The 23,179-nt window shown below is 39.7% G+C and overlaps 1 protein-coding gene across 3 annotated transcripts in view; it reads left to right on the forward strand.

Annotated features, from left to right (window-relative positions):
• LOC126297632 (ER degradation-enhancing alpha-mannosidase-like protein 1) overlaps positions 1 to 23,179 on the forward strand; it is a 217,576-nt gene that overhangs the window by 119,641 nt on the left and 74,756 nt on the right. For all 3 annotated transcript variants that reach the window (XR_007552558.1, XM_049988654.1, XM_049988655.1), the window contains exon 4: positions 1,347 to 1,530. Coding sequence is in view for 2 of the 3 variants with exons in the window: in XM_049988654.1 (XP_049844611.1) it covers positions 1,347 to 1,530 (184 nt within the window). In the remaining variant the exon portion in view is untranslated. The remainder of the gene's footprint in view (positions 1 to 1,346; positions 1,531 to 23,179) is intronic.

Here is a 23,179-nt window from a genome sequence, read left to right on the forward strand (position 1 = left end):
CCGTAGTTCTAAAATAATAGTTACTCTTTTATAATTCCTTTCTTGATCATTTTGTTGTTTCATGTACACACATCAAAAAAAGTTTTGCATCACCCAGTTCTCAGAACTCCTGAAGTTAGACACTTACTATGGATATTGTATCACAGTCCCTTTGACTGTTCAGAGATGTCACTAAAGCCACACAAAGATGTAAACAACCATCCATAAGCAGCGCCTATTAGATGGAGGAACAGCCAATCAGTTCGTCACTCCACCAGGTAGGAGGTGTACATGGCTAGTGTTGTCCCAACCATGCATAGATGGTCAATACCGCAGTTTGATCGCGTCCGCATTGTTACTTTGTGCCAGGAAGGACTCTCAACAAGGGAAATGTCCAGGTGTCTTGCAATGAACCAAAGCGAGGTTGTTCAGATATGCAGGAGTTACAGAGAGACAGGAACTGTAGATGACGTGCCTCGTTCAGGCTGCCCAAGAGCTACTACTGCAGTGGATGACCGCTACCTACAGATTATGGCTCGGAGGAACCCTGACAGCAATGCCACCATGTTGAATAATGCTTTTTGTGCAGCCTCAAAACACCATGTTATGACTCAAACTGTGCACAATAAGCTGCATGATATGCACTCAGGATTGGCATCACGTTCTCCTCACCTATGAGTGTCACATATGCCTTCAACCAGACAATTGTCGGAGACTTGTTTGGAGGCTACCCAGTCAGGCTGACCTTAGAAACACTGTCCAGAGTGTGCAGCAAGGTGGAGGTTCCCTGCTGTTTTAGGGTGGCATTATGTGGGGCCGACGTATGCTGCTGGTGGTCATGGAAGGCACTGTAATGGCTGTAAGATATGTGAATGCCATCCTCCGACCGATAGTGCAACCATATAGGCAGCATATTGGCGAGGCATTCGTCTTCATGGACGACAGTTCATGCTCCCATCGTGCACATCTTGTGAATGACTTCCTTCAGGATAACATCATCACTCAAATAGTGGCCAACATGTTCTCTAGTCATGAACCCTATCAAACATTCTTGAGATAGATTGAAAAGGGCTGTTTATGGACGACGTGACCCACTAACCACTCTGAGGGATCTATGCCAAATGGCCGTTGAGGAGTGCGACAATTTGGACCAAGAGTGCCTTGATGGACTTGTGGATAGTATGCCACGATAAATATAGGCTTGCATCAATGCAAGAGGACATGCTACTGGGTATTACGGGTACCGATGTGCATAGTTATCTGGACCACCAGCTCTGAAGGTCTTGCTGTATGGTGATGTAAAACTTTTTTTTATGTCCGTATATTTCTTACAATTACACAAGCAACTTAAAGAAAAATGTATCCAGGTGAACCTGAAGGGTGGTATTCCGGCAAATGCAGTCTCAGAAACCTGTACAGCAGGTGCAGGGTCCTTGCTACTAGAGTTTGGATTGCTTAGTCGTTTGCTTGGTGATCCGGTCTATGAAGGTTATGCACGCCGTGCTAGCCAGGCCCTCTGGAACCTGCGGTCACAGAAAACGGGTCTTCTTGGTGAGTTTACTGCTTAGGTCTTAAACATTCTGTATTATATAACTAAATGATGCTATCAGTATTTTTAGAAATGAAAATTAATTCTTATTTGTGTGTAATTATTACTATTGTTATCTCATGTGTGTGGCAGCTAGTTATTTTTTAGTTACTTCCTTAAGGAATAGACTGAGTATTTTCAAATGTCTAATAATTACTGCTTCAAAATTGTCCTGCAGTTTTTCCTTTATAGTATAAAATCAAATCTTGTGTTAGTAAAAAGGAAAACATAAGAGATTAATTTTGTAAATATATTTAGTGATAAATAAGTGAATGTATTTTTTACTTTCCTTTTTTGTCAGAAATGTGAGGGGTGTTCAATAAGTTATGCAACAGATTTTTTTTCTTGTCCCTTTTCAGTTGAAAATTTGCGGATTTTTATGGGACCTTGTGAAATATTTCCACTTCAGCCTCTATAGTTTCATGAAGTTCAGATAGGTGGCAGCACTATATGTAGGCTTCAAAACTGCGCCCATAATGGAGGTGCATCCCAAGCAGAAAGCTGTCATTGAATTTATTTTGGCAGAAAACTAGAACATTGCATATATTTGTAAGAGCTTGCAGAATGTCTACAGAGAACTGGCAGTGAACAAAAGCACAGTGAGTCATTGGACAAGGCATCTGTCGTGCCCTCTTATCGTATCTCCCGCATGTTGACCATCTGCAAACAGCTGTGACTCTTGCAATGTTAGCCTCATTGCTGAATGGACATCTGTGTTGGTAGTGCTGCCACAGTCGTCCACCAGTTGGGTGCCTGCTGGTTTTCTTGCTGCCTAACAGAAGACTTCCACATGTTTAGGTCAATGAAGGATGCACTCTGCGGGAATGATGATGGGAAGGTTATTGATGCAGTGAGACAGTGCCTCAGACACTGACCACTAGAGAGGTACCATATGGGCATACAGGGGTTCCCAGTACGATAGTGGAGGACCATCGAATTGAATGGAGATGGTTGAAAAATATGGTTTTGTGGCCAAAAGAGTAGGGAGTGTATTGGAGTTGTGAATAAAACCAAACTGCTTTCAGAAAAACAATGTGTTCCCATTACTTACTGAAAGCCTCTCGCATTTTAGTTGTCCTGTAATTCCCTTGGATCAAGGACTCAGTACAACTGATAATGAATTACTGGCCACATACATAACTTTGGACAGATTGATGAAAGAAATAGGCAGATGTGATTGACTTCAGGGGTGTTGGGAGGAACAGTTGTTTTGAAGTGTTTTATAAGACTGGTGTTAGCTATTAACAGATTCCGTTGATCGTAATTGTGAACTTACAGTACGGCATGAAACAAATAAGTTTACAACTAAAATACTATTTCTCATTAAAAAGGGGGAGCCAACATGGTGACGATTTACGAGATTCTTTTACATTAATCTTAACCCTTGGACACCCAAGCCTTTTTTTCTGACTTGGATGCCTAAGGGGGGGGGGGGGGGGTGTTCGGTGAGCTACAGGTATTAAATAAGTTTACTGGCGAAAAATTCCAGCTTTCAAAATGGTTTATGTATTTTAACTAAGGCATTGGTTTATAAATGTTGTTAATTGTTATAGATATTGGATTGAGTGAATAAAAAATTGACATATTACAATACAAAATACATGTATGTTCATATACAATAGACTACTCTGAGTCCTCAACTTCAAGGCAAGAGACACACTTCACAATTTTTTCTGAATGTGTGTTACACACATGTGTATGACACTGTCCACAGTACTGTTTTGGCTTACTTAGATTGTTGTACCTCTGCTCCTTTGTTTTGGCTTCTCTTACACAAATATGGCACCGACCTTTCCCTGCAGGAGGCTGACGTGCTTCTAATGTCACTTCTTTGATTTTCTTTTGTAGAATAGTCTCCATTGATTGAACAATTTGGTTAGATAACTCTCTTGCATTGGCACTTCTTTCTTGTACCTGCAATTTCACTAGTTCCATCCCAGCTTGCAGAAGATAAAGTTTCCGTTTGTTGGGTTTCTTTTCATTCCATCTTGGATGTTGCTGGATCAATATGGTGGTTGCATTGATAGCACAAATGTCGATGAGAGAGTAATATACAGATAGAGGCCATCTCTTTGTTCCCCTCTTCCCGGTGTACATACGCGCCATTTGATCAATGGTATCAATTCCACCTTTAGTGGAATTATAATATGCAGTTATCTCGGTTTTATGCCTTTATCTTGGTGCATTGTTGACAACATCAGTAAGTTTTTACTTGGTTTCGTTTTTGCTATCTAGGACGCCAAAGTTACTGGAGGCCTACCTGTTGATGGGTCTGTGAAAAAGAACATTGATGAATATAGCTCTCGATTTGATGTGTTCTTCATTATGTCTGGAATATGCTTCTTGTTTGACTGGAGAGTTCCTACTGTAGTATCTTTGTAGTCTTGGTATAACTCTTCCGCCAAATCCACCGATGTGTAGTATCGGTCTGTAGTAATATTTCGACCAGTATTTTTCACAGGTGCTACCAGACGTTTGACGACAGCTGCTGCACCCCGTTCTTCTTTCGACAAATTCTGAACATTACCTGCATAGGGTTCCATATTCAAGTCATATGTCAACTGCATCGGACATCATGCATATAAGGATGCCATACTTGCCCAGTTTATCCTTCATAAATACTTTGAAGGGGCAGCACCCTCTAAAGAAGCTGAGCATCTCATCAATGGTGAGGTCGACCCCTGGTTTATACCGTAATGGCAACCTATCATTCACTTTGTTGAAAATATCACAGATTGCTGTGAACTTGTCTGCTTCCCATCTTAGCTGGTGGGTTCTTTTGTCATCAAACCTTATGATTGCAGTAAGTTCCTGCAAATGTTTTCTTGCCATAATACCCTTGTAAACTGGCCGACCCATTAGGTCTGACCAAAGATCATGTACACTGACAGAATTGTCATTATTTGCCCCCATAAGTATCAGAATTCCTATAAAGGCATACAATTCTTTCTCATTAGTCAAAGTAATATTTCGCCTAACTGCCTCTTCATTTGAATGTTTTACTATAACATCCATGATGTCAGGCGTAAGAAGTAACTTCAAGGCTTCTCCAGGTGAATGGCAAACACCAGCTGGAGTTACTCCTGCCTGCCCTCTTACTATTTTAGCAACAGACATCGACAAACACTTGCTCTGAAAGTAAACTGATTGTTGAGAATATCAAGAACACCAACCAACAAGAAACTAACTTGCATTGTCATAGAGATGAGAGATACGAAATTCTACTGAGGGAAATTTTCTATTGACACTAACGTTTCATAAAATAGCCAACAAACAATAACTCAAAGGGAATATGTAGTATGAACGTTACTTGGGCAAAAGCAGGGGACATAAAAAAAATTGTGGGTTCAATGACCCCCCCCCCCCTTAGGTGTCCTAAGGTTAAGATACCTTTAACTTTTTTATGTATACAGATCTATATTCAACTGCATTCAGTCACACACATTGGGAGGGGGGGAAGAGTTGACAACCTTTCACTTCGCTACTTGTCCCACGCACTTCCATTTCATTTTTATTATGGCCAAGATTATGTCTTCCACTCCAGTATCCTCTTTAATAAATTTCCTTGTTTATCTGCTTTTTGTAGGAATTGCCAGCATGCATATATCCTTGCCCACTGAGCAACCATCGTTTTAGTTTCACATTGAGACCATCTCTTACTGCCCTAAGTGATACGAACTAATAGTAAACTTCCATTTAAGGACACATCAAAACTTAGTTTTGAAAACCATATTTAGTTTACCAAAAGCTCTCCAGACCACTTTCTTACCTGTTTATTTCTTTCCCTAGCCATCCAGTCATTGCACTCAGGTGTTTTAAATATAAAAATTCATTCACTGTTTCTACTAGTTCATTGTTTGTATGTACAATTTTCTGATTGATTTTTTGGTTATACACTGTTTTAATCTTACTGTAATTGATTTTCAGGCCTACTTAACTTTCTCTGTTAAATTCTTCCATTCATTGGTAGAGGTTATCTGCATTATAGCCGAACAGTACCAAGTCGTCAGCAAAACAAATGTGGTTATATGTCAGTTTCAATTATTCTTTCTTTTGTTTGCACACTTTAAAAAACTACTGACTACAGTTTTGGTGATACTGAATCTCCTTGCCTGACAGAAGTTGCAGTTATGAATTTCACACAATCCTGATGGGAGATGCAACACTGATGTACAGGCTGGGTAAAAAGTAAATGTATATTTGAAATTGCTTCCCAAAATAATTGGCATATTTCATTGAAATGATATTTATTATGAATGGAAGAATTGTACAAATTGTTTTTTAGTGCAAATTTCGTGTACGCATCACCATTTTCCACCAGATTCTCCAATTGTTTAGAAATGTTTTCGACAGGCTTCAACAAGAACACTAGTGGTACATTGGTGAGAACTGTGGATGTAGTCTCCCAAGTCATCCAGTGTACCAGGTTTGGCCCAGTAAACTTCTCCTTGACCCATCCCCACAAAAGGAAGTGGCATGGTTTAAGATCAGGGCTCTATGCTCTCCACTCGTGACAACTGTGATGACTTAATCAACATCCTGGGAATTTATTGTCGAACCATTTGCTTGCACTGATTGAAAAATGAGACAAACCAGCATCTTCTATAAAGACGAGGTTGTTGGCAGTGTCATACATGAACACAATTGGCTAAGCCTGATTTTCCAGCATGGCTAGGTACTGGTCCAAGTTCATCGCCTTCCAAAGAAGAAATTTGTAGATAATTTGTTTTGGTATCATAACGTACAACATGATTACCTTGGGCTGGTGTTGCATTTCTCAGGGATGACACTTGAAAAATCCATTGCCCCTTGGGAATTATAATGGTTTACAAATCCTCCCATGTGAAACACAGTTTCATCACTCCAGATTATGTTGAAAACGACTGGGGGAAGTCGCCAAGCAGACCTAGCATGATTTATCTGTATTCCATCTAATGGGCACAATCTTCCACAGACAATTCCTGATAATATTATGGCTTCCACAAATTAAATTCCAACTCCTTTTTAAGGACATTTCAGGTTGTGCTCCATGTTAGACCACTTTCATGGGCTGAGTAATGTGTTGATTTTTGGGGGTTGCAGGTGAACCTATCCCATACAAGTCCACATTTTCCTCTGACGTGGATGTCCTGCGATGACTGTTTCTTACACTGTCCACCACTGATCCCATAGTCATCAGTTTTGTATGACAGTTTCTGATTCATTCAATGCCAAGCTGCACAAGGCCCAAGCACTGCCAGGCAACATCTCTGCACCAGTATAACAGAACGCTGCACTTAGAGAATTCACCTTGGCACTGGCAGACGTCTATTTGTGAAGATAGAGTTCTACTACTTTAATAAAAGTATATAATTCCTTAAAGCAAATATTTTAGTATTCATAAATGTTATTATTTTTTTACAGTAGACACTTCTCTCCCACTGTGTATAGTAGCATGGAGTGACTCAGTTACTTGTTTCTCAATGGCTGTCATTGTAGAGTTCCTTGAAACTGAGGATAAAGCCTTCTTAAAACCTGTAACATCTACATCTACATCATACTCAGCAGGCCACCTATTGGTGTGTGGCAGAGGGTTCTTTCAGTACCATTATCTGATCCCTCCAATCCTGTTCCACACGCAAATATTGCGTGGAAAGAATGATCGTGAGATGTTTGTGGAGGGAAGTAATATGTTGTCTGACTCCTCCTGCAAGGTGCTGTCCCTAACTTTTGGTAGTAAATCTCTCCATGATGCACAGCATCTCTCTTGCAATGTCTGCCAGTGGAGTTTATTTAGCATCTCTGTAACACTCTCTCACCATCTAAATAATCCCGTGACGAAACGCACTGCTCTTCGTTGGATCTTCTCCATCTCCTCTATCGGCCCTACGTGATAGGGATTCTGGATGGATGAACAATATTCAAGAATCAGGCGAACAAGCCCCTTATAAGCTACTTCTATCATGGATGAGTTACAGTTCCTTAAGATTCTTCCGATGAATCTGAGTCTTGTCTGTTTTTCCCACTATCTGTTTGATATGGTCATTCCACTTAAGGTCACTCTGGATAGTTGCGCCTAGATATTTGACGGCAGACGCTGTCTCCAGCTGTTTGTCATCAATAGTGTAGCTGTATAGTAGTAGATTTCTTTTTCTATGTGTGCGCATTATGTTACATTTAAATAAAATAGAAATATGTCTGCTTGTGTGTGTGTGTGTGTGTGTGTGTGTGTGTGTGTGTGTGTGTGTGTGTGTGTGTGTGTGTGTGTGTGTGTACACCTGTCCTTTTTTCCCCCTAAGGGAAGTCTTTCCGCTCCCGGGATTGAAATGACTCCACCAAACCATTATCTGGCAAGAAATATGCTAAAGCCTGTAAGAAATAGTCAAAGTAGGTATGTTATCCACTGGAATATAAATGGCTTAAACACTGATGCTTCTAATAATAAAAGCTCCAAAATAGATGAATTGGAAATCATTCTGTCAGAATATGCAAATATTAAAGTTGTTTGTTTAAATGAACACTGGTTGACTGAGGGGACAATTAAAATTCTGAACAAAATAGGGAACTTCAGATTAGCAAGTAGCTTTTGTAGAAGAAACAAGTTACGTGGAGGCTCATGTATACTCCTACACAATGACATAAATTATGAGACCAGAAACTGTTTTAATTATTTAAATGAAGAATGTGTGTTCGAGAGCTGTTGTGTAGAAATAGTGGACTCGCTAGCAAATGTTATAATAATCTCAATATACAGAATTCCAGGGACATCAACAACAGAACTATTCTTATCTAAGCTTCAAATTATGCTAGAAGACCTTTGTAGAGAAACAAAGAAAAAAGTTGTAATAGCTGCTGATTTTAATATTGATATCACATGTAATAGTAGCCAAGCTTCAAGGTTCACTGACTTAGTTAAGAAATATGGTTTCAAATTGAATTTCTTTGAATCTACCAGGGACAATGGGCAATCAGCAACATGCATTGACAATGTTCTAACTAATTATGTATATGAAGATGTGTATAAATTTTGTGTAGATCTAGGTATTTCAGATCATTATGTATTGTTTATTGAGCTGCCACAGACAGACACAAACATTTCACATACAAGAACCCATATGAGCAGGAACTTTAGCAAAGAAAACTTGCTAACATTTAGTGAGAAGCTAAGAGATAAAACATGGCCTTTTGATTATGGTAACTCAAGTGATAAAAACTTTGAGAAATTCCTAAATAGTTTTCTTGCAGACTTTAATGAAACATTTCCACCTAGACTCTGCAGCAATAAGATAACAAATACAGTAAAGTGGATTACCCAGGGCATAAAAATTTCCAGTGTAAGGAAAAGGCAACTGCACAGAGAACTAAAATATAATAAAGATATAAATTTCATTAAATATGTTAGACTCTATAAAACCATATTTAAAAGAGTTGTCAAGGCAGCAAAACAACTGGCAAACAACAGGTTAATTTTAAATCATAAAAATAAGACAAAGGCTGTGTGGTCAGTCATTAAATCTGAGTTAGGTGTTAAAGCCTGTAACCAAGAAATTCCAAAAATTGACATTGAAGGAAAAACTGTTGTAAATCCAACTCAAATACCAGAGTACTTTAATGAATTCTTTATAAATGTAGCAAAATCTGATGTAGATGTAGCAGATTATCACAACAAAGTAAATCCCTTTGGCCTAGGCAAAAACTCTGAAAACTTTACAAAATTCTCAAAAGTTTCTTTGAGGATGTAGAAAATGCTATTTTAACATTAAGAAACAAAAAATCTGCAGGTTGGGATAGAATACCCACCAAAGTTATTAAAGTGGTACACAATAGAATTGCAAACCCACTAGCTCAGATAATAAATCAATGTTTTGAAGAGGGCTGTTTCCCAGAGGTACTGAAATATGCTGAAGTCAAACCACTCTTCAAGAAGGGATCAAGAGAGATCATGGGAAATTATCGTCCTATCTCAATTCTCCCAGTCCTATCTAAAATATTTGAAAAACTTGCTGTTGCTCAAATCCAAAACTTCATTGCAAAATATTCTGTTATTCTAAACAATCAATTTGGTTTTCAGCAAGGGAAAAACACCGTAGATGCAGTTAACAGTTTCATTGAGAAAATAAGTACGTCATTAGACAAGAGAAATAAGGTGGCAGGAATTTTCTGCGACCTCACAAAGGCATTCGATTCCGTAAACCACGCATTGCTTGTTTACAAACTTGAAAAGTATGGCATTGGCGGCAGTGCCCTACAATGGCTTAAATCCTACTTATCCAACAGAAAGCAAAGAGTTAGCATTTCTTCAAATGGCGCATATTATTTTTCTGACTGGAAAAAAATTACTCAGGGTGTTCCACAAGGCTCCATATTAGGCCCAGTCCTATTTCTCTTTTATGTTAATGACTTACCATTAAATATCAGCTCCCCATCAGTTCTGTTCGCAGATGATACTTCTGTCTTAGTTGAAGATCAGGATTCAGAAAAAATTCTCAAATCTGTGATCAGTACCCTCAGTACCTTAGAAACTTGGTTTCAGCTAAATGGGCTGAATCTAAACATATCTAAGACTCACGTGATGCAGTTCAAAACCAAACAGTCAAAATGTGAGCAAATTAAGATTGTACACAACAACCAAGTTATAGAAGAAGTTGACTCAGTCAAATTCTTAGGTCTAAAAGTAGATGAAAATTTGAGGTGGCAGGCACACATTGAATACCTTGCAAACAAATTGAGCAGCTTTGCATTTGCAATGCAAATATTATCAACTGCAACGGACATTGACACGCGGAAAGTAGCATATACAAGCTACTTTGAATCCATTATTAGGTATGGTATTGTTTTTTGGGGTAACTCGACAAACATAGCGCGGATACTAAAAATACAGAAAAAAATCATACGAAATATGTGCACTGCCAATCACAAAGAACCATGTCGACCATTATTTAGGAAACTCAAAATATTAACTCTGCCATCCTTATACATATATGAGATTATTATATTTTTGTACTCCAGACGCGACTTATTTGAGGGAAACCATTTTGTCCATTCACATGATACCAGAAACAAAGAAAATTTTATGCTCCCCACCCACCGCCTCAGACTGTTTGCCCAGGGACCTCAATACATGGGAATGAAAATTTTTAATAAATTAAAAGGGAACAAGTTGATGCAGATGAATTTAGGTTCACTTAAAAGAAAGCTATATGAGGTACTGACAATGAAGTGTTATTACTCAGTGGATGAATTCATGCAGGACAATCTGGAAATTTGAGCTGGGTACAATGTGTTACATGTTCCAAGAAATATCCTTATAGTGTTGTTATTTATTATAGTGCTATCATTAATTAATGTAAAAATCATTGTAATTGTTTTATAAATTTTTGACATGTCTCCTGTACGCAAACCAAATGGATTGCAAATGTACGTCATGAGATGAATAAAACACAATTCACAACCCTCTCCCTTAAAACCCACATCCTTTCGTCTTTCCCTCTCCTTCCCTCTTTCCTGAAGAAGCAACCATCGGTTGCGAAAGCTAGTAATTCTGTGTGTGTGTTTGTGTGTGTGTTTGTGTGTTTTGTTCATTGTGCCTGTCTGCCGGCACTTTCCCGCTTAGTAAGTCTTGGAATCTTTATGTTACATTTATTTACGTTCAGGGCCAACTGCTAGAGTCTTCACCATTAATCAGTTCTCTGTGGGTTTTTCTGCAAATTCTTACTATTTTCTGGTATTGCTACTTTGGTATAAACAACTGCATCATCTGCGAATAGCCTTAAAGGGCATCCGATGCTTTCTACTAGATCATTTGTATATATTGTGAACAGCAATGGTCCTGTCATACTTTCCTGTGGTACTCCGGATGTTACCTTTACATCTGTCGATTTAGTTCCATAAAGAGTGATGTGTTGAGTTCTATCTGCAAGAAAGTCTTGAATCCAATCGCAGGTCTGCTCCGATACTCTGTCAGCTCGTATTTGGTGTCAAATGCCTTACTGAAATAAAGGAACATGGCATCAGCCCGAGCACTATTTTCCAGTGCGCTGTGGATCGCATGGAGGATAGAGCGAGCTTAGTTTTGCAGGATATCTGTTTGCGGTATCCATGTTTATTTCTATAGACGAGCTGTTCATTTTCCAAGAACGTCATAATTCTACAACAGATTGATGTCAATGATATAGGTCTATAATTGCATGGATCTATCTTATGGACTTCTTAAAAATGGAATGACTTGCGCTTTTTTCCAGTCATTAGGTACCTTTTGTTGCTCAAGCGGTCTACAATAAATTACTGCTAGAAGGGCAGCAAGTTCTTTCACATAATCTTTATAGAATCTTATAGGTATTTCATCTGGTCCTGAAGCCTTTCCATTACTAAGCGATTGTAGCTACTTTTCAGTTCTACGATTGATTATCTCAGTATATGCCATTTCAACATTCGCATGACGATTGAAATGAGGGACAGCGTTAAGATCTTCTCTGGTGAAACAACTTCGGAAGACCGAATCTTATCTTCAGTTTTGGTGCTGGTGTGGTCACTGGGAGAATGAATAGATGATTTTTGACCCACTTACTGATTTTACATACGACCAAAATCTCTTGCGGTTTTTACTCTGGTCGTTTGACAACATCTTATTTTTGATATCACTGAACGCTTCTCTCATTGCTCTCCTTACGCTCATTTTCGCTTTGTTTTGCGTTTGTTTATCTGCTAGGTTTTTACTTCTCCTGACTCAGAGATGAAGTGCTCTTTGTTTACATAGCATTTTTCTAACACAGATATTAAACCATGGTGGGTCTTTCCCATCCCTTAAAGCCTTACCCAGAACATACTTGTCTTGGGCATATTGAACAATGCATTTGAATTTTTCCCATTTGTTCTTCATGTCTTCGTCCTCATCACCAGATATTTGATGCTGACTGCTGAGATCTTCTGAAATTTTTATCCTGTCACCCTTGCTGAGGAAATATGTCTTCCTACCTTTCTTAATATTCCTTCTAGGACCTGCCGTCATAGATGCTGTCACAGCCTTATGATCACGATTCGATAAGTACAGGCTGTCTGTTGTCAGGAGGTGTAAGACATTACCCTCATGAGTTGGTTCTCTATCTATCTGTTCAAGGTAATTTTCAGACAAGACAAGACATCCAGAACAATGCCACAAGATTCCCTGTCTCTGGCACCAGCTTTGATGGCATAACACTCCCATTCTATACCTGGCAAGTTGAAGTCACCCCCTATTACAATGGCATTACCAAGAAAATTACTAATGATATTCTGCAAGATTTGTCTGAATAGCTCTACAGCTTCTGATCCTGACCCAGGTGGTCTATAAAAGCATCCGGTCACCATTTTTGACCATTCTTTGATACTCAGTTTCACCCAGATTAATTCTCATTCGGAATCCGTGATAACCTTGCTAGATTTTATTGAATTTTTTACTCCAATAAACACGCCACCACCATTGACGACTAACCTACCCTTACAATAAACATTCCAGTCTGAACTTAAGATTTCGTTGTCATTGATGTCTGGCTTCAACCAGCTTTCTGTTCTCAATACTATCTGTGCATTATAACCTACAACAAGTGATACTAATTCTGGGGCCTTTCCTTGGATGCTCCTGCAGTTTACTAAAATCATATTAATCTTTTCTATCTCTGATCTGCGAGGACCAAGATTCGCTGAGGTTGCTGTGGCTGATTTAATGGGCAGATCGTGTTTGCTCCCGAGGGAGGGGTCCTCTAACCTAAGAAACCCCCATGTCCTAGTATCGGCTTCCTGTGTGTAGTGCCTGCCTGACCTATTAAGGGGCTGCACCTGATAGTGGAGGTTGAGAAATTCGCATCCGATACCGTCGCAGAGCTGTCTCAGCTTCTGATTTAGACCTTCCACTCTGCTCCAAACCAGAGGACCACGATCAACCCTGAGTATGTTGCTACAAATAGACAGATTAGCCTGCATCCTACATGCATTGCTAATTGTCTTCTTCAAATCAGCCAGCCGCCGAAAGGAACCAAGGATGGCCTCGGAACCCAAGTGGTAGGCGTCATTCGTACCGACATGTGCCACTACATGCAGCTGGTTAAACACAGTGTGCTCAATAGCTGCTGGCAGGGCCTCCTCCACATCACGGATGAGACCTCCCGGCAGACATACCGAATGCACACTGGAATTCTTTCTCATTTTGCTGCTGTTTCCCTTAGGGGCTCCATCACCCGCCTAACATTGAAGCTCCCAATGACTAGCATACCCACCCTCTGTACTTGTCTGGACTGGGCAGGAAAATAGACTGCTGGCCGAACAGGACAGGCATCCTGTGGTGGCTCAGAGTTGTCATAAATACTGTGAAGCACCTTGTACCTGTTGCTAAGATGTAGGAAGCCAGCCACACGGCCTGCTCCTTCTTTTGCCTTCACCCTGTGACACGCGAACCCACCACTGTCTACCACCCACTCTGGAGTAAGGACGGACCAGTTAGTTGTTGCGTATCGTAAGCCACAGTGATGTCTGGGCCACCAGACAGTTGCTGGCTCCCCAATGTCACCACAACTTCGAGCATTAGCTAGAAGCTTGTCGACGGTAGCCAATGCAGCTTCCAGCTGTTTACGGACAGTAGCCAACTCTTCTTGTGTCTGCTCACAACAAGCACAGTCCCTAGTCATATCGTATTGTGTATAAAATAGATATGAGGTCTCAAATCACGCTACTGAGTTTGAAAATATACCAAAGGAGAATGAAGTAACACTAAAAGCTGGTGTGCAGATTTCTCACTGAACTCTGAGACTGCAAGCTATTAAACAGAAATAAATTTCTCTACATGGAAAATTTACACTAGGAAGCTGCCCTATGCAACGATATTCACAAGACTTATGCAAAAACTAAGATTAATTTTCTAACCACTAGTCTACACAGTAAAATACAGATGTACAGTTCACTTCTTTGCAGAAGCATGTGAACAAAAACAAAGACTAAATTAATTTACAGTTTATCACACAAGTGCTGCTGCTCTGCTGGGTCTCCTCTCGGGTCAGCGGTGCCTGAATAAAATCATAATGTGTGTGCACAGCTTACCAGAGGTCCAAAATACTGCATCCATGTCTAAAGCCTGCTTGATACTTTCCTCTGTTGAAGACACATGATTATTATGTTGATCGTAATAACTTTAGTGAACATGTTGTACATTACAAAGAAAAGGCTCATTATCCAATAGTTAGTCTGACTACTTTTCTGTGAAGGTTAATAGTTATTTGCAGTGCAATTCCAGCATTGAGAATTGTCTTGTTTTGAACCTCAGTTAGCTTTGCACACCTCATCTACACTTACTTCTGGACTCCCATTAATTTTATTATTGTGTATCTTTTTTTCTGATTCATCACTTGAACTATAGAAACATTTAAAGTAGTCTTGAAATGCTGGTACATTTTTTGTTTTTGTTCTTTTGTTAGCAAGGCTGATGGAACAGTAACTGACAAAATATGACACCTACCTAATGCACTTCCATTTTCTTTATATTCCATATTTTCTATTTTTACTCTTTCTTAAAAGTTTGTTGTTTCTGCTGAAGTCCTCTGGAACACATTTCCAAATAGTTTTACTTAATTAAATGTATTTCCTCATGTGCCAAACAATAATGTTTCTCTGAACTCTCTCCTACTTGTTAAAATTTGTCTCATTCTTTTTTAGATTTTCTTTTCTTCTGTTTTCTTTGAATCTGCAATATATTTTATTGTTTGCAAAAATACTTTTATTAAATAATTGCTTCGTTCATCATCTGTGCCTGTATAATCTATGTTGTGTAAGATACATTACTTTTTCTATATGTCAGACTTCCCCCCTGCTGAGTCCATTTCTTTATAGTTTTTTACTTTATCATGTGTAGCTATTCAAAACTGGTTTAGGGGCATCACATGCTTTGCAGTTTCTTTCATTATATAAAAAAGGTTGTAATTTCATTTTTAGTTCCATCTGTCAAATAAGTTTTCCTTTTTGATTTCGTCTGGAAAATTTTGCTAAGTATTATGATTATGTGGTTCTCAGAAAATTCTAGTAACATAGAACTTCTGTTATTTCTGGTATGAAGTCCCACATTATTTTCTTATAGTGGAACTTGTTTGTTATGTATCACATTCTGTTAACTCTGAGATCTTTACCTCATCAGACTGTGACCACATTGATCCACAGGTTTGAATGATTTCTGTGGCACATCTTTTGTTTATATTTAAAGCTTGATTGCTATCCTGCCAAAGATATACATTCATCTTCTTGTTTGTAGTATAGCATCCTCTTGAATTTTCTTCCTGCTCTGTTTCGTTGCAGTAAAGTACATGACTTTATTGTTATGTACCCTATAACTCTGCTGCATCTAAAGGTCTGTGCAGACGTGGATATCCTTGTATGTTGTTGTTGCCGTCGTCTTCAGTCCTGAAACTGGTTTGATGCAACTCTCCATGCTACTCTATCCTGTGCAAGCTTCTTCATCTCCCAGTGCCTACTGCAACCTACATCCTTCTGAATCTGCTTAGTGTAGTCATCTCTTGGTCTCCCTCTACGATTTTTACCCTCCACGCTGCCCTCCAATACTAAATTGGTGATCCCTTGTTGCCTCAGAACATGTCCTACCAACCGATCCCTTCTTCTGGTCAAGTTGTGCCACAAACTTCTCTTCTCCCCAATCCGATTCAATACTTCCTCATTAGTTATGTGATCTACCCATCTAATCTTCAGCATTCTTCTGTAGCACCACATTTCGAAAGCTTCTATTCTCTTCTTGTCCAAACTATTTATCGTCCATGATTCACTTCCATACATGGCTACACTACATACAAATACTTGCAGAAATGACTTCTTGACACTTAAATCTATACTCGATGTTAACAAACTTCTCTTCTTCAGAAACGCTTTTCTTGCCATTGCCAGTCTACATTTTATATCCTGTCTACGTCGACCATCATCAGTTATTTTGCTCCCCAAATAGCAAAACTCCTTTAGTACTTTAAGTGTGTCATTTCCTAATCTAATTCCCTCAGCATCACCCGACTTAATTCGACTACATTCCATTATCCTCGTTTTGCTTTTGTTGATGTTCATCTTGTATCCTCCTCTCAAGACACTATCCATTCCGTTCAACTGCTCTTCCAAGTCCTTTGCTGTCTCTGACAGAATTAAGATGTCATCGGCGAACCTCAAAGATTTTATTTCTTCTCCATGGATTTTAATTCCTACTCCGAATTTTTCTTTTGTTTCCTTCACTGCTTGCTCAATATACAGATTGAATAACATTGGGGATAGACTACAGCCCTGTCTCACTCCCTTCCCAACCACTGCTTCCCTTTCATGTCCCTCGACTCTTATAACTGCCATCTGGTTTCTGTACAAATTGTAAATAGCCTTTCGCTCCCTGTATTTTACCCCTGTCACCTTCAGAATTTGAAAGAGAGTATTTCCAATCAACATTGTCAAAAGCTTTCTCTAAGTCTACAAATGCTAGAAATGTAGGTTTGCCCTTGCTTAATCTAGCTTCTAAGATAAGTCGTAGGGTCAGTATTGCCTCACATGTTCCAACATTTCTACAGAATCAAAACTGATCTTCCCCGAGGTCTGCTTCTACTAGTTTTTCCATTCGTCTGTAAAGAACTCCCGTTAGTATTTTGCAGCTGTGACTTATTAAACTGATAGTTCGGTAATTTTCACATCTGTCAACACCTGCTTTCTTTGGGATTGGAATTATTATATTCTTCTTGAAGTCTGAGGGTATTTCGCCTGTCTCATACATCTTGCTCACCAGATGGTACAGTTTTGTCAGGACTGGCTCTCCCAAGGCCGTCAGTAGTTCCAATGGAAAGTTGTCTACTACAGGGGCCTTGTTAAGACTCTGGTATTTCAGTGCTCTGTCAAACTCTTCACGCAGTATCGTATCCCCCATTTCATCTTCATCTACATCCTCTTCCATTTCCATAATATTTTCCTCAAGTACATCGCCCTTGTATAGACCCTCTATATACTCCTTCCACCTTTCTGCTTTCCCTTCTTTGGTTAGAACTGGGTTTCCATCTGAGCTCTTAATATTCATACAAGTGGTCCTCTTTTCTCCAAAGGTCTCTTTAATTTTCCTGTAGGCAGTATCTATCTTACCCCTAGTGAGATAAGCCTCTACATCCTTACATTTGTCCTCTAGCTATCCCTGCTTAGCCATTTTGCTCTTCTTGTAGATGTCATTTTTGAGATGTTTGTATTCTGTTTTGCCTGCTTCATTTACTGCATTTTTATACTTTCTCCTTTCATCAATTAAATTCAATATTTCTTCTGTTACCCAAGGATTTCTACTATCCCTCGTCTTTTTACGTACTTGATCCTCTGCTGCCTTCACTACTTCATCCGTCAAAGCTACCCATTCTTCTTCTTTTGTATTTCTTTCCCCCATTCCTGTCAATTGCTCCCTTATGCTCTCCCTGAAACTCTGTACAACCTCTGGTTCTTTTAGTTTATCCAGGTGCCATCTCCTTAAATTCACACCTTTTTGCAGTTTCTTCAGTTTTAATCTACAGGTCATAACCAACAGATTGTGGTCAGAGTCCACATCTGCCCCTGGAAATGTCTTACAATTTAAAACCTGGTTCCTAAATCTCTGTCGTACCATTAAATAATCTATCTGAAACCGGTCAGTATCTCCAGGCTTCTTCCATGTATACAGCCTTCTCATATGATTCTTGAACCAAGTGTTACCTATATCCTTGTATATAGCAAAGAATAAACACAGTAATTGTTTCCTTGCAGATAAAAGCATGTGCAGATGCTGATGTTCATAGATTATCTGCAGATATCCACAATAATAATTGATATATTATGAAAGCAAATAATGATCAGTAAAATGCCCACCTGAACTTCTAAAATGCATGACAGTAATATTATTCTAGAACAGGCTGTTCCATTCTTGGAACATTGTCACTCTCTTTGAACAGTCAAATGTGCAGGAATACCTTGGAGCATTGTTGCTTGCAGTGAACAGTCAAACTAGGCCAGCACAATGGCACCTTGTGATTTGTCATCCACACTCTACATGATCGCCAACCTCATACTCAGAGTATCCCCCATCACACAGGCTCCAAGCTGCTACAGTGAGTGGTACACTGTATAGGTTCTATTGTGCAATGCCCTGGAGAAGAATGTAGTGCATTGCTAACATCTGCAAGGGATAAAGATGATAACAAGTTGTCCTTCCCAGTTTTCCACATTTTTAAGTGTACTTTGTTTCCTTCCTATAAGCATATGCTTCACATCTAAATTATTTCTCTTTCTTTTGCAGTAACAGAGCTCAGTTACACACTCTCAAAAAGTAACCACTTTTTGATAAGTAGGCTCTCGTAAAAAAAAAAAAAATATTTGGAATTTTTATTTCATAATCTCACCCTCTGTTGGGTGACTCTGGACACCCAGTCCACGGTTTCAGTATTGTTACCAGCTGGTTCGTCATTGATAGAGACTGATGGGATAAACATGTCCTTGTTAGGAACATTGTGGAATTTTAGAGCAATGGTTTTCTTACTGTTTATTACAAGCTGATTACTCTGTGCCCAGCTGCTAAGTTATTTCGTGACTGCATTTCCTGTCTGGCGTAACTGTTCATCGTCGTCTCCTTTTAATAGAATCGTGGTGTCATCTGCAAATATGACTGTTTTATGTGCATCAACATTTAAGCTTAGATCGTTTATGCATAGAAGGGGTCCCATTACTGATCCTTGCTGTTTTTATTTATAGATTTCATAAGTTTGTAATACATAACTTTTTCCAGTACTTTAGAGATGCAGGAGGAAATTGTGATGGGTCAGTAGTTATTTACATTGTCTTTATCCCCTTTCTTATATACAGGAATAACTTTTGATGTTTTTCAACACTTCAGGGAAAGTGGCTGCCTGAAGTGAGCAGTCACATAAGTGTGTGAGTACTTCAGTTAGGTTTGATGCGCTCTTCTTTAACATTGTTGCAGGTATACCATCAATACCTGCAGATTTTGAATTTTTTAGACCTTTCATTGCTTTAGCTAGTGCATCTTGTGAAACAGAACTGATGTATATCGATCCTCTACATGCACTTATTTTATATTCATTTGCCTGGGTGCTTTTAAAGTTTGATTGTAACATATTATCAGCAACACCTGTGAAAAAGTTGTTAAATGTGTTGGCTACTTCTAAGGGGTTTGTTACTTTTTTATTTTTACGTGATAGTGTTATATTTCTGCAAGATTGTCTGTATTCTCCACATTCTTTTTTTATAACACTCCACATAGCCTTTGATTTATTAGCACAATTATAAATTATTTCATCATTATGCATTATTTTTGCTGCTTTTATTACTTTTCTTAATATTTTGAAGTATTTTTTATAGTATGCGCATACTTCAGGTGAGGAATTTTTTTAGTTACATATTTCATGAAGTAGTCTTTTCTTCTGACATGAAACCCTTGTTCCCTTTGTGATCCAGCTGTTTGTTCTAGAGTTCCCCCATATGGTTAATGTTTTCAGTGGGCATGCAAGTTCAAAGAAATGGGTTAATGTATCGGTGAAAGTGTTGAATTTTTCATTTATATCATTCATTTTGTACACTCCTGGCCATTTTTCTTTCTGTAATAAGTTGTTGAAGTAGTTTACATTATGCTGATTATAACTTTGATATGCTGTTCTGAAAGACATGTTGTTAATAATACTGCCTTGTACTTTTATGCTTAACATTTGAGCAAGATGGTCACTAAAACCTGCATTGAAAATCTTTATTGAAGTGTTGTGTAAACTCTTCTTGACTAGAAACTGAGAGCTGTTAGGCAAGTTTCTGTTACTCGGGTAGCTGCTTTTACTTCAGCCTTTAAATTGTAGGATGTTGCAAGGTTCTAAATGGTCTACGTATTTCCACTATTCGTGAGGAAATCAATATTGAAGTCACCACAGATTATCAATTCACAATTCATTTTATTTACTTTATTTAGCAATGACTCCATTTTGTTTAAGAAAAGTTCAAAATTCCCGGATGGTGATCGGTAAACTGTAGCAATAACCAGGTTGAACTGAGTAATTTTTATAGCTGCAGTTTCATAATCCTTTACGACATTTGTCCTAGTTAAGTAAGGTAGTGCAATAAAATCTACATCATCCTTTGTGTAAATTGCTACCCCACCCTGCTTGCTGTTTTTCGTCCAGTAGTAAGCAGCCAGAACAAAGTTCTTTATTTTCGTATTCTGGATTAATTCTGGGTTAAGCCAGTGCTCAGAAATGCATAACACTGAGATATCATTAAGTTCATGTGTTAACAGTACGTTAATTTCATCCATCTTATTACACAGGGATTGCACATTATGGTGATAAATTTTTAGTACGGGCTTATTCACGATTTGGTAATTGGGAATCATATTTACAGCATCACATACATCTAGTTTAAATTAGGAACGTCAGCAGTGTTGTATTTTCGTTCTTCTTTCTTGTTTATTTTGTGTCTGTGACCACTTTTCAGTGATTATATTGTTCACCTGCCGCCGCCAGGCAGACGGCCCCCACATTGGGCATTCCTCAGAGCCAGTTGGTCTTTATATACATCTGCTATGCACTTAGATTGCTCTCTCTCTCAAATTGCATTGATGCTGGCATGCAAGAAGTCCCTGACACTATCCTTCATGCCACTGGCACTGTGATCCCCCTATCCACAGGTCCCCATCATCATCACCCAGCACTGTGGTGGACCAAGAACGTAGGAGTCGCTATCTAGGACCGCTGATGGTTGCTACAGTGATTTAGATGACACCCTTTACAGACCAACCTTATCACTGTTAAGGGTCTTCGTGCTAAGGCCTGCTACTTTATTAAGCAAAGTAAAAAGGAATGCTGGGAGTGCTATGTTTCCTCCCTGTGGACATATGCCTCTTCATTGCTGGTTTGATCCAAACTCCATAGCCTTCAGGGCTGCCAGCGACAATCATCTGGATAAGGGCTTATCCTACAGGGTGCTCTGTGTGCTGATCCATCGGTCCTTGCAGAACACCATGCAACACACTTTCCGACAGCATCAGTGCCTTCTTCCTATCCTGCTACCTTTCTCCAGCAGAAACGACAGATTTGGAGAATCCCCCCTCTGTTTCAACCCCCACCAAGCTGAAGCCTATAATGAACCCTTCACTGAGTTAATGGGAATTTGTGCAGGCTCTTTACTCTTCACATGACGTGGCCTCAGTCCCAGATTCCATCCTCAACCAGATGGCCAACACTTAGATGTTACCCAGAGACATCTACTTATGGTCAACAACTGTATTTGACTTATGGGTGCCTTCCCCTTGCTACGATGAGACAGCGTAGTTATCCCCATTCTTAAGCCCGGGAAGAATCCAATATCTCTCGACAGCTACCAACCGATTTGCCTGACCAACATACTTTTTAAACTGCTTGATAAGATCATCAGCTTCAGATTATGTTGGGTACTCAAATCTCAGGGCCTTTGCCACCCCACCATTGTGTCTTCTGGGAAGGATGATCTACAACTGACCATTTACTCAGATTGGAAACAGCAATCCAATAGGCTTTTAATAACACCCTCCATGACTGGGGCTTTCAAGGCCCGTTCCCCTTCCTATTTTTATTCACAAGTTTTTATCCACCCCCCCCCCCCCCCCGCCTCCCTCCCCCCTTGGCTCTTCTGGGTTAGAGTTGACACCTCATTCAGCACTCCTCGGACTCAAAAGAACGGTATCCCACATCTTCTGTGTTACATGTCGCACTCTTCCTTGGCACCATCAATGGCCTTGTAACCTCTGTGGGGCCTCTGGTTACCCTGGCATTTTATGTCGACAACTTTTGCATCTTGTGAAGCTCCCACTCGGTAGCATCTACTGAATGCCAGCTGCAAGGTGCCATCTGATGCACCTCTGCGTTGCCCTTTTACAGTGGCTTCCAGTTTTCTCCCTCCAAAATGCAGGTTTTACATTTTTGCCTTAGGCCTACAGTACATTCTGATCCAGAACTTTATTTAGGCGACCAGCACACAGATATAGTGCAGTCCCATTTCTTGTGCCGCCTTTTTGAAATAAAGCTGATGTGGCTGCCCCATATTCGCCATCTGAAGACTACATGCATGCAGAAGCTTAATAATCTCTGCCTCCTGGCCCACACATTTTGAGATGCAGACCATGCTACTCTTCTCCATCTGTACCGTGCTTTGGTATTGTCCAGACTGGATTACAGTTGTCAGGTTTATTTCTCAGTGGCTCCTTCCACTCTGAAGCTACTTGTTCATTATCACGGGATGCGTCTGCCTATCGGTGCCTGTCACACTAGTGCTGTCAACAGCCTCCTTGCAGAAGGGAGGATTCTCGCTCTAGAAATACAATGGAGCCAACTTCTGGTTTCTTACACATTCACCATTCGTAGATTCCCTGACCATCCCGTGTACCCCATCCTCTTTGCTAACGAGGGATGTCTCCCTCCTGATACCTGTTGTCGGGTGAATTGCCAGTTGTAATACATTTCACTTCCATCTGTCTGGATCTCCATCTCCAATCACTGGAGTGTGCCCCATGTATTTCCTCCCCGCCCCTCCCTCCCCACCCCCCACACCCACCCTCCCTTCTCCTTGGATTCTGCCTCACCACGGATTCGGACTGAC

This window comes from Schistocerca gregaria, chromosome X, assembly GCF_023897955.1.
Source record: "Schistocerca gregaria isolate iqSchGreg1 chromosome X, iqSchGreg1.2, whole genome shotgun sequence".
NCBI classification, from domain to species: domain Eukaryota; kingdom Metazoa; phylum Arthropoda; class Insecta; order Orthoptera; family Acrididae; genus Schistocerca; species Schistocerca gregaria.